The following is a 13,227-nucleotide window of genomic DNA, read 5'->3' as shown; positions in this document are numbered from 1 at the left end:
TTAAGATCGGCTATTATTTACACAAGCTACTGTGGAATAAAAAGAACATTACTAACTTAATTAAAACAGTGAAATTTAATAAAAATATATAAAGTATTATAAATTACGTGCTGAAATAATTATCTAGTTTATGAGGTAACTTATTTCACATTACCAATCAGAATAAACAATTTATTTACTTATTCAACTAATATTTACAGGAATACAGGTATAAAGAAACATGCTCTTAGAAAATATTTACATACATAATATATATTCATGAACACTCTTCATTCACAGAAGTAGCTGTCCACAGCTGGTTTTTGAGCAGTATTATTTAAATTTTTTTTCTTTCTTACACACTTAATATTTTCACAAAATGGAAGTAGCTTACTTATGAATTCAAATATAAGAAAATAATTATTAGTGAAAAAATAAAATGTCTTAAAATTAAAAAAAGAAAATTACTACCATAAGTAAATAGCTTATGAACATTACAATATTTTATACTAAAACATGTTTTGCAAAAACAAATTTTAAAAATTACATAAATATTCATGAGGAAATAAGAAAGAATAAAAAGTCAGTTTTGTGAATTTATTATGCAAATAGGTTTTCAGAGCAGAATTTACTGAAAAATGTTTATTCTTTCTGATGTTATTTAAATTTTGAGTCTTTTTTAATATGTCTAATGGCTAAATATCATATTAGTTCATCTTTCTTAAATTCACACATGATAATGAAAACTGCATTTTAATAATAAAAAGGCAGTGGTATGTCTACAAAGATTATGTGTTATTTTATTCTTTTATTTTTAATTAATAATATAATTGTAAAATGTATTCTTGACTGATTTGTAAATGTTCTTCGTGATCTTTACTTTTCTGCTCCTTCTATTTTTGTAACATCAGATAAACCAAACTGAAAACTGTTTATTATTTTTTAACTTTTCTTAGTTTTTACAGCATATACTTTATAATTTCTTTAATATATCAACATAATCTTCAACGGATTCGTGAAACGAAAATGTTCATGTAGTGACTGTAGTACTTAGCTCCAGACTGACTTATAAATATGTCAGATTCATTATTCTATAATATTTTTTTGTTAAGGAGTAATTTAAAGAATTTCCTTCTCTTTTTCACATTTCAAATAATCAATTTACAATTGTAGCAAACACTAGAAGGTAATCATTTATATTTTTCTGTTTTTCCATAATTAATATAATGTACTAGAATAAGAGCTGATAAATTTTCCTCATATCCCTTTTTTAACTATCCTATATTCATTATTAACCCCTGACTAGCAAAGCGAAAAATGGGGATTATGTATTTCACTGTGTTATATTTTCATGATGTTTTTGGTACCTACTGCAGCTTTACACTTCATTCTTTCACAAAATTATTTGCCATGTTGAGCCATAAATGTCATAAACTTTTAAAATGTTTAATCTTATTTTTTATTGTTCTTTTTAATCTTGTACTTCATTTTTTTAACACTGAGGGTTTTTAAAATGTTTAATTTTATACTTGATTTTATAAAGAGTGGAGCACAGGAAAAGCATATTTTCACTACTGAATAACTTTGGTTTTTTCAATTTTAGAAAAAAAAGTTTTACATTAAACGATAATTTTTTTTGCATTTTTGAAATCAACATATCTTAATTAGGTTCAGAAAATAATGTCAGTAAGATGATGTCCTTTCTCATCAGATGCAAATTCTGAGCTTCTCCTCAAAGCTCTGCACAGCTTTCTCCAACATTTAATTCAACACAGCTTCAATTTCTTGACAAATGGAAATTTTCAGGTCTTCGATTATGCATGACTTGTACACGTACAATCTTGATTTCAGGTAGCCCCACAAAAAGAAGTCACAAATCAATAGATCAGGAGAGTGTGGGGGCCAAGAAACATCGCCAAATTGTGAAATGACATGTCCAGGAAACATTTTTCGAACCACTTCAATCGATGCTCTTGTGTGAGCTGTGACACCATAATATAGGAACCACATTTCTCTCATGTTCACCAGATGCCTTTCCAGTTCTGAATGCAGGAAGTTGTTTAAAATGTCGATGTAGCATGCTGATGACACTGTAACCATGGTTCCACCTCTTCAATAAAGTAAGGATCAACAATCCCTATCTTAGAGGCACCACACCGTTACTTTTGAGTTGTGGAAAGGTTTTTGGTGTAGTTCATGTGGGTTCTTCGACGCCAGGTACTGACCATTCTGTACATTAACATCGTCATTCAGATAGAAATAGGCTTTATCATTCATCATTATTAGGGCATTTGTAACTTCTGTAAGAATGGCGTTTGTTATGCCGCAAAATTCTATGCATTAAGTAAAATCCCTTTCCATTAGTTGCTGGATGATCATTATTTTGTGTGGGTAAAATTTTTGATCACCATTTAAGATGTGATGAAACGAACGACGTGACATACCCTGCATTAAAGTCTGTCTGTTGCCTAGTGGATCATTTTGGACTAGTTAGCACAGCCCTTCTCACTCAGTTTATGTTTTCTGGAGTTCAGACAGAATGGGGAAGGCCTGGTGGTCTTTTCTTCATCATGGATCCAGTACTTCTAAATGCCTCAACCCAATGGAGTATGGTATTTCAATCTGGAAGTGAACCTTGATGTTTGACATTAAGATTTCAGTAGAAAAGATGTTGAACCGTAACCACAGAATCATAGTTTCTAAAAAATGGCTTGACAACAAACACACAATGTTCTACGCTCCAATGCTAGATAGCGACTGAAACTGCATAGTCTACGCTATCAGCCAGAGGTCACCGAAGGTCAATACCCCCACTTGCGGCTGAGTATTAGAAGTTTAAAAAACATGTGTTTCCTCTGTTCCACCCTTTATATATATATTCTGAGGCTTGGTATCTGATGTATTTTTCATACACAAAATACATGAAATTTCAATAGAAAATTACTGTTTCAAATGCATTTTTAACAAATCTATAATTCTGAATTTAATAATGGTATGAGGTGCTAAACTGCACAAAATTTTATTTAAGCTTTTGAAAATCCAAAATATTAAAATTTTTAGGTGTAAATTTAATATAAAACAAGTATAAACAATCAATATTAAATGTATAAACCATCTTATGTAGGTGTACAATTGGCCTATATAGATACAGCTTCAGCACTTCAAACTTATGTGCTTAACACACTGCTATGCAATTACAAATAATAAAGGTCTCCTATCCTTCAAATTCTTGGAGATTAATTCTTTTATAGGAAAATTGTTCTCAAATTTATTAAAATTCAACAGTCTGTAGGATAAAGTTAATTAACTACAGCTTTGATATTTCATCAAGACATCACAGCTTTTAATTTCAAAGATGCTTTCCAAAGATCCAAATATCATGTAATGTGAGATTACAAGAAGCTGTAAAGGGATTCTGTTTCTACTGTCTTACCCAGGACCAGATAACTAATTGTTCCTACACCTATTTATTAATACTGGCAAAAAATAATTTCACTAAATTTTTAATTAAGAAGGGAATATTCAGTAATATTTTATTTAATGCATTAATGTAACGTAAAAATCATAAAAGTAAAGGAACCAAATAATATACCAAATACCCGAAGTTATATTCCACGCTTGGGTTAGGCAATTTTTTTAACTCCCAACATTTACTACATTACCTATGAATAATGCAAAACATGTATTCAGTAATTCTCACTAAAAGAAATGCCAACAATGGGCAATAATTTGTATGAGATGTATCCCAACTCAAGAGCTTTCTTTGTGTGCATGTTTAATTCATTAAATATGCATTAGCCAATGGCAATTATTATACCTACTAGAAATTCTTTAATTTTATACATAAAATTTATATTCTACACGAAACCAACATATTGTAAAGAGGTTTATTGGAACTAGTTTTAAAGGAATTCCCCAAAAAAGATCAATTAATCAATGAATATTGCCTGTACAAATATCACTCTCCACATTACTGAATATGATCCTTATAGCTCTATACCCCTGTAGCTCAATGAAAGGAAAAGCTGGCCTACAGGAGCAACCCATAAATGAATGATACAGCAAAAAAAAAAAAAAAAGAAACAGTTTACTTAATAAATAATGAATCTGGTTTCTCAAACAAGGTTCAGTTTGCAAAGCTACGCATCAGTAGTGACAGAACAATTGCTTCCAATATATATAAAGCTACTTTGATTTAAATTATATTAAAATGTAGTGATTTATTTTTATTTCATAAATTACTAAATTAAAAGTATTAGTAATATTTTGATGTTACTAATAGTTGCATTTAAGGACTGGAGCAAAGTTTTACAAAGATCATTTTTTTCAGTATAATTAATAAAAATTATATATAAATGATCTAAATAAATACAACACAAAATATTAACATAATACCAATAAAAAATAATAAAAACTTTTAATAAAATAAAATTCTAACAAAAATCACAATTTTTAGATTAAAATAAATTTAAGAAAACAAACTTTACCAAGTTACTTTTCTTTTATTGAATATTAAAAAATTAAATATGTTTTTAACATTATATAACACATTAACATTCAAATATGGTAGAATATCATAAATTATTTCTTAAAAGAGCATAATAATACTTAATATCTGCTCAAAATATTTTTGTGGTTTCCTTTCATTTACAATTCTGTAAAAAGAATAACTTTATTAAAATTCAGAAAAAGCAATAATTTTTTGTTAATAACAAATGAATTTTAAATATCATACAAAAATAAAATTAAAATAAATGTATTCATATATATAAATAAAATCCAATTATCAATAGTAATAAAAATTAAATACTAATAAACCATTATAAGCAAATTACTTCTTTCAACGTATAAAAAAAATAATAATTGATTGTTAACTACAAAGAATGATACTTCAAACAGTTCAAATTAAGATGTAAAAGGTTAGAAGATTAAATATTATCTAATCTCACCTTGTCCTTTACTTTTAACCTCAACTACCCAAAGCAAAATATACATTTTAAATTCTATTAATATAAACCACCTAGTACAGAATATTGAGATAAGATAAATCTTACCTTAATAGTATCATGAAAGTACTTTTGCAGGATCCCACATTCTAAGTCATCATTGAATTATATTTAATTAAACTGCATATTACTCTCAAGAAAAAATTAAGACAAGATATCTCAATATTGTGTACTAGATAGTTTGTACTAATAGAATTTAAAATATAATTTTACAATACAGAGGAATAATATGAATCTTAAAAAGATTAATTTCAGCAAAATAATATATGTATTATTTAACAATAATTTTTAATTAACAATTACTATTTATTTTTTGTCCAGAAATACTTTCTGTATTTTTTTTAACACTCATTTAATAAGTTTAGTATTTTAATATATTTTTACTTATTACTAATTCCTTTGTTTCCAATGATGGTGATTAATAACAATCATCAAACATGATAACTAAAATCAAATAAAAATGAGCATCTAGTTTTAGAAGTTTTTAAATGATTCTTAACTGTTTTTCTTTGTAAATTTATTTAGTAACAGCCAATTTAGCAATTTTTTTCTTTGTATAAAATTAGATTTGATTTTTTTTAAGTAGCATCCAGAACTTGATAAATATAGTTTTCATTCATTTTTAGCTTTTTTCTAATTCATAGAAAAATAATAAATAAATGTAAGAACATATAATTAATATCATAGATTTATTAGAAATTATTTATTCATACACCTAAATAATTATACACATCATTCCTTGGTTTTTTTTTAATATTGTATAAAGAAATACCAAAATTAGTTTGCTTTTTATTATACCCTAGAAATAATTCATCTTTCTGATGAAATAATGTTTTAAATAATAAGAAAAACTGTCTTTTAATCAACCACCTCTAACAATACATGTGTTACTAAAGTACACAAGAAGTTCCACTGTCAACAGATGTATCATTCACATATGCCATATAATATGGATATTATCAATGGGAAGTAGCGTATTTGACTTAATTCTAAAGGATTATAATAAAATTTTCATTGTAACATTCCTAACTTAGAATTTATTGCTGGCTGATTAATTCGTTTTAGTCTATATAAGGCGTGCGGGTGACATAATGTATTTGTATTATATTAATAGTTACATAATTAATCTATACCAGCATTAATTTTCTGTCTAATCATTTACAGGGAGGACATAATGTTTAGGATCAGCCTTTTTAATTTTTCTCCAAAATAACAATTTTAACAAAAGTCAGATCAAGCCTCCACAACGTGCGCCTGGGTATATCTGGAACAAATAAGAGAAATTTGTTTGGCGAACTGAATCCAAACAAACTTCATCTATCATCAAGTCATATCCCACTATCAGTAGCTCAAATCTAAGTTGTAACTCGGGACCTAGTCCTAACACGGGTGACTTCTTCTCAGTCAACCATGAAAGGTCATTTAAAGAATACTCCACCAGCTGAATCAATCAACATCAGAGTTCAGAAAAGGCAGCACTCAGACACGGTGGACTGCCACTTAGAAGATAAGTGATCAGAAGCATTGGAATGTCCAAAAACCACACATACAAACAAGAACAATACAAAATCCAAAATCAAACCAAAGCAAATCACCTAAATTTCCACACACAATGTAAACTTACTCATGCAGACTGGTAAACTAAAAATAATAACTGACCTAATGAACCAACACAAAGTTCTCAGCATGGATCTGGATGCCATGGAATCTCAAGGATATGCACAATACAAAGGTATACGTGGGAAAAGAGTTGATGAAAAAGGTTCCATAGTTTGGAACAGGCTTTTTGGTCAGCCTCAAAATAATAAACTCCATACAAGAATTCAAGTTACAATCCCCAAGAATCTCAACACTTACCCTAAAAGCATATAACAAAATCTACACTATAATAAACACCCAATAATAATAAAAACAAATCTCCAAAAGACCATAAAGAAACAGGAAAGTTCTGAGACCTACTCAACCAGACCATAAATAACAGCGCCAAAAATCACATTAACAACTTATCAGACTTCAACATTCAACTAGCCAGAGAAAGAAGATACCATATCACTGGAAAATGGCCTGCCCAAAAGATAACAAATTAACAGACAGAGACTCATCGATCTCTACAGAAACCACAACCTTATCTCGAAATCCACATATTTCAAGAGAAAATCTCAAAAATTCAAAATCTGGAAACACCCCAACTTCACTAAAGGAGCAAAACAGAACTGCGGCACGGCAATGGACTCTCACCACTACTATTCAACTGTGCTCTGTAAATGAGGGTATGGCTCAAAAAATGCCCCCCCCCACCAAAAATAAAAATAGGCCAAAATTCAAAACAAACTGCCTTAATTTCACCAACAGCTTGCCACTGATAGCAAATGACATCGACAAAGCTAAAACACAGATATTAGAATTTTAAAACATCAAATAAAATTGGCCTCAAAATATCATTTGAAAAGACAAAAATTATGCCCCAACAACCAACATAATTAAAAGAAGTACACATAAACGGTAATAAAGTCAAAATAGTAACCCAATTTAAATACCTCTGAGAAATAATAACAAACAACCTGAACGATAAAACCTCAATCCAAACAAGAAAAAACAAACTAGCTAAACCACAAAAGTTAACCTGGTACACCTACAGTAAAAAATTTATATCCATTAACACAAAAATAAGACACTACAACATAGTTAGTAATAAAACGAGAAGCCACATATGCAGTAAAAACATTCTTCCACCTGAACGAACAATCAAAGATGGACAGACTCCAGAAAATCAAAAGAAGAATTTGAAAAACCTGCATCAACAAAAAGTACCAGAAAGTCAGGCATTGATGGATAGTGCTCAACAAAGTCGTGTACAAAGAGTTAGAACCCATCGCTGATAATGTGTAAGAGAAGACAAGGATTCTTTGGACACATCATTAAGAACACAAGATTCAAGACTTCTGATACAGCTGGTACAGTACAATTTCAACTTGAAAGACACCAAGACGAAATGGAGGTGGCTCAGAGAAATAAGATAGAATCTGAAGCAAATTGGCCTTACACCAGACACCACAGAAAAGATAAAATTAAACAAAGAAATCAAGGACAAAAATACTCACTTTACACTCACAAGAAAGAAATTCACAACACAAATAATCTCAACACCAAAAAAGGCACAAATATCAGAATGTATGAAAAAATACTAGGAGGATTGTAAGGCCCAAACAATCCCTTCAAAGAGACTTGGATAATGGACTAAAGTGATCCCATGTGGTCATAAAAGATGAAAAAAATATGTACAGGAATTAACTAACATTTTCAAACCTATCTTTTGCATACCTAGTCAAATTCTGTCCTGTTCTAATAACATATCAAATCGATACCATAATACTTTTAATAAATACAAATTATCACACATTGTTCACACTTGTAATTACAAGAATTATTTAATGGTTATTTTAGCTCTGTTATCTTGAAATAGAGGCAGTACAATATAATAAATTTCAAAAACTTTAATCAAACTCTTTTATAACCATGTCCCTACCCTGAACGTCAATGTGATTGTTAAAGTTGTTTATTTTTCATTTACCCTTAAATAAATTAACCCTAAAAAAAAATTAACAATCTCTTTAAAACATCTGAGGACATTAATTTAGATGGGGAAAAAACAAAAAAACTTTTTTTTTCGTTTTGATGATCTCGCCACATAAGTTCGAAGCTTTGTAAGTGTATGAAAAATGCCAAGCCTGACTGGAATTCAAACCCAGGACCTCCGAAAGAGAGGCTGAGACGCTATCACTGCACCACGGAGATTAAGTTTAAACTAAGCGAATTACATATGAAAGTAAATCACATAAACAAAAACATAAAAATCACATTCAAGCTGATTGTCAGGAGCCAATTGCATACGAGTCCCTCCATCATCTTCAAATTGTTGCCCTCCTACAGCTTCTTTAAGCGGCCCAAACAAATGAAAAACACAGGGTGATAGGTTCAGGCTGTAGGGAGGATAATCAAATTGAGTCCAGTGCATTTCTTCTAGTTTTTGAGACCATTAGAGTTGCAGTATGGAGCATGGCGTTGTCGTGGAAGAGGATGGCTTCTCGAATCAGTTGGTCTCATCTTTTGCAACAATAAGCAGCCCTCACTTGTTCAATAGCTCACAATAATAAGCAGCATTGACTGCGCATTGCTCACACACAAAAAAATCAATGAGCAAAATGCCTCAAAATGCCAGTCGATAAAAAACAGTTGAAAGAACCTTGCCAGCTGACTTGACTGTCAGCTGGCAACTGGGACTGCCTCCCCTTTCCTCCACCACTCTGTACTGGCTTGTTTCAACTGGGGAGTGCAGAGGTGGACCCACATTTCATCACAGGTGATGATTCAACTCAAAAATGCATCACCTTCTTTTGCAAACCTTGCTGTAAGTCTCTGACAGACCTCCAAACATCTCAACTTCTGATCTGCGGTCAAAAGACGAGGAACTCATCTGGTACACACTTTACAAAACTGTTGGTCGTTTGTGATGGTCACTTCCATAACTTATTCCGACCTGTTCTGCAATTTTGGATACTCTCACCCATCGATCTTCTTCAAGAATGTCTCAAACTGCACAAATTTTTTTGTCTGTAATACTGGTCTGAGGACAGTGATTGTGTTCCTGATTTTCCACTCACTGTCGTCCTTCCTTGAACTCTTTATGCCAGGCAAACACATGAGTCCTTGACAAAATTTGGTCCCCGAACTGTGCAGCCCATCTCCGAAAAGTTTCCACTGCTTGAACTCCTTCATGACCAAGAAATTTTATAATTATGCACTGCACACTGGAGGGGTCCACCTGTTGCTCTGACATCATAACCAGTGCTGACCAATTGGTTAGGAGTGTGGAATGGCCAGCTCTCCCCACTCCTAATGACCCCACCCAAGCATACTAGAAGCACAGGCCTAGTCTTACCAACCATAGATGCTCAGCAACAAAAATCCCATTTATATCTGATTTACCCTCGTATAAAAACAAGAGCAATTATTAGAAATGATAAGAATGCTGCAACAATATTAGTGAAAAAAAAAATAATTCGATGAAAACATCAAACCAAAAATAGAAACAAATTTTATTATAGTGGACCAACTACAATAGCAAAAAAAAATCCCTTTCGGCACACCGGAAGGCAGAGGTAGATTTCACCAGCGCTAATAGGGGACCAAAAAGATTTCCACCTTAAAGTTAAGATAAACTTCAAATTTACCCAATATGAGAATGGTTGCAAGTGAAAAAAGTTTTACATGTTTAGCATACAAGCCCGTCGTCTTACAATTTCAACATTTTGGTCATCCCTTACCGTAAGGGTTGGTCATATCAAAAATTGTTTCAGATAAAAGTTTTAGGTAATATTTAGAAGACAACAACCACTTTTAAACTGATTCGATACTATGCTTATTAAAGGAGATATGATTCATTTTTGTCTTCAAAACCCCATTTTTTTCTACTCCTCGGGCCAATGGTTGGTGATATAAAAAAAATTTACCCAGTTAAGTTTTAGGTCCTTATCCAAAAAATAGAAGGAACTTTAAACGAATTCAATATTTTACTTAATAAAAAAGTTATAGCAGTATTCTGTTTTTTTTTTTTAAAAAGCCCCCACATTTCCATCCCCATGGTCTGATTTTGGTTAACAAACTCGACTGAGATTTTGGGTCAAGTTATTTTTAAGAAACAATTTGAAAGTGATTGGTGCAAAGTTACTGCAGTTACCATGTCCACAAAGTGAAATGAAATATATATATATAATGTATATATAAATTTTTGAACTGACGGTGATTTTCGGGTCTGGAGGATGTGAAACACAAAGATGTCAAAATTTTCTGGAAGTTAAATCATGGTACCCAGTACAACAGGTAGCTTTCTTATAAAATTACCTACAAGCCATCAGTTCATATGTCTTAAGCAAACTACAATTTCCATAAAAGTATAGTCAGTACACCAGAAATTAAAGCAACAATGATATGAAAATAAGAAAATGTTCTGATTAGTAAAGGATGGTTACATTAATTTAAGAAGAAGAGCCAGATAACACAACATTAAAATACTAGATGAAACTACTATACTGATTTCAGCTGTTGGAAGACTCTCTTATTGTAAAATATGAAGTAATAGATGAAGACAAATAATCATACTTATTTGACAATCAAGTTGAAGTAACAACCTTCTACTAATAACATACGATATCACGATGTACAAGTATATCGTCAAAGAGAAAAAAATATGCCTACTCTTAAAATCACAATAAACCCAATGTGTATTATCACATTGTAACCCAATGTGAAATACAGAGAAATACAAATTTTGAGTTGTAAAATATTATATTTTAATTATTTTTAATTTTTAAAAGTCTATAATTTACTTAAGCAGAATCAATTGTTTTTTTCATATAAATATCTTGATATACAAAATACCTTATGAATCCAACTTGGAATTTTTTTCTTTATGTCTGTTGAAATTATTTCAGAAATAAGTTCCAATCATCAGTAGTTGCAATTACAGATATGTTACTAGGGTAGGAAACACAGAAAATAAGCATAGTAGATTTACACATAATACATAACAAATTGAAAAACATAGTGTTGTCAGAAAGTTAAAAGGTTTTTTTTCTAAAAACAGCTAGTCCTATGGCTATGTAATTTTTACTGCACACAATAATAATAATAATAATAATAATAATAATAATAATAATAATAATAATAATAATAATAATAATAATAATAGAAATACAACCTGAAAGTAAAAAATTCCTACTCATTTGATCACCTCTCAAATAATTTTTTTTTTTTTTTTTTGGAAATTCAGTGGCAAAATTGGGCATTTTTGTTCAGCAATAACTCCCAGTTGCTAACACTTAAACCTGTTCTGACTACATAACTGTTTCCTCCATGTCTTTTTTGTGACGTATCGGCTGCACACACATTCTCTTGTGACCTTGTTGTTGTGTCAGACTGTTGCTCATACACAAAATGCACTACACTTTTTACTGTTTTGTGAAAATAAATTCTGTGAAAATAGGGTGATCATCTGTGTCTGAATATATAAAGTGGTAAATTATGGGTATGAATAAGTGCAGTAACTCATACAGATCAATAGAATCTAAATTTAATGTATCTAAAACATGTGTTAAGAACACTGTGAGACATTCTAAGTAAGCCGGCACAGTTACTGAAGCTCCACAAAGTGGCAGACCACACAAAACCCCACCTCATCAGAATCAAAACCTTTTAATTTTCAGTAATAAACACCAAAAAACAAGTTGTAATGATTTATTGTCTGTTATGAAGGAAGATGACAAAGACCTCAACATCTGCGTACCTACTGTCTCTTCAAAGCTTCAGGAAGTAGGTATGAACGCATTCTGCAAACCCTTTGTAAATGATTCAACTAAAAATCGACGCAAAATTTGGTGTTAGGCTCGATTTGGCTGGTAAAAGGAGAATTGGAGGCATGTTGTTTTCTCGGATGAAAGCCGATTTGAACTATTTCCTAGGCACAGAATCAGAGTTTGATGTACAAAGACTGAAAAAATTTTTACCTGCTTGGGTCGCTTCGGCAGTTCAGACCAGTGGCAAGGCCATGATGATATGGGGTTCCATCACATTATCCAGGGAAGCTTTCTTTTGTTGAAGGGACTATGAGCAGTGTGACTATGAATAATGTAAAATACTGCCAAACAATGGAGGAAGTCTGCTGCCATCAGTTAAAAACTTTATTAGTCAGTTAACAGAAATGGAAATCAGCACGGTCGGTTTCAACAAGATGACGATGCAGTGCACACAGCTAACAGGTCAATGACCTTTTTTATGAAATGTCATTGGTGAGCAAATCATTTTAAGGGGGTTGGTGGCCTGCACAATCGCTCGATCTGACTCCCACAGATTACTTTCTATGGGGTGCAGCAATCAAGCAGTGTATTGCAACAGACCACACACAATTGATGAACTAAAACTGCAATAACAGCATACGTACAAAACATTACAGTACATCAGCTGTTAAAGTGAACAAACTGAAACATGTGCAGTGTTGTATTGATGTCGGAGGAGGTCATTTCCAACACCTTTCATTCCAGTTGTTGAAACATTTGTTCTATAAAATAATGAAATAAAAATACAAAGCAATATTAAGAAAATTTTGTCATTACATTTCCATAATTCCAGTGCACAGCAACTTCCTGAATTCATTGTATAATCATGTATTTCATTATGTTAAATGTAA

At 31.2% G+C, this 13,227-nt stretch overlaps 1 protein-coding gene across 10 annotated transcripts in view; it reads right to left on the bottom strand.

Moving 5' to 3' along the window:
- Positions 1-13,227, bottom strand: part of LOC142327598 (palmitoyltransferase ZDHHC2) — a 113,476-nt gene that overhangs the window by 36,805 nt on the left and 63,444 nt on the right. The window contains exons 8-9 of one of the 10 annotated variants that reach the window (XM_075370792.1): positions 11,424-11,519; positions 4,604-4,634 (exon numbers count right to left, since the gene is read on the bottom strand). The exons of 8 other annotated variants lie outside the window; for them this stretch is intronic. In XM_075370792.1, the coding sequence (XP_075226907.1) occupies positions 11,468-11,519 (52 nt within the window). In that variant the 3' untranslated portion in view covers positions 4,604-4,634; positions 11,424-11,467. Of the gene's footprint in view, positions 1-4,501; positions 4,635-11,423; positions 11,520-13,227 lie in introns of those variants that run through there. One more of the 10 variants, XM_075370788.1, reaches the window with a different exon arrangement.

The sequence above is a fragment of the Lycorma delicatula genome, chromosome 7 (genome assembly GCF_047948215.1).
Source record: "Lycorma delicatula isolate Av1 chromosome 7, ASM4794821v1, whole genome shotgun sequence".
NCBI lineage: Eukaryota > Metazoa > Arthropoda > Insecta > Hemiptera > Fulgoridae > Lycorma > Lycorma delicatula.
This window is presented reverse-complemented; position numbering and strand designations above follow the sequence as displayed.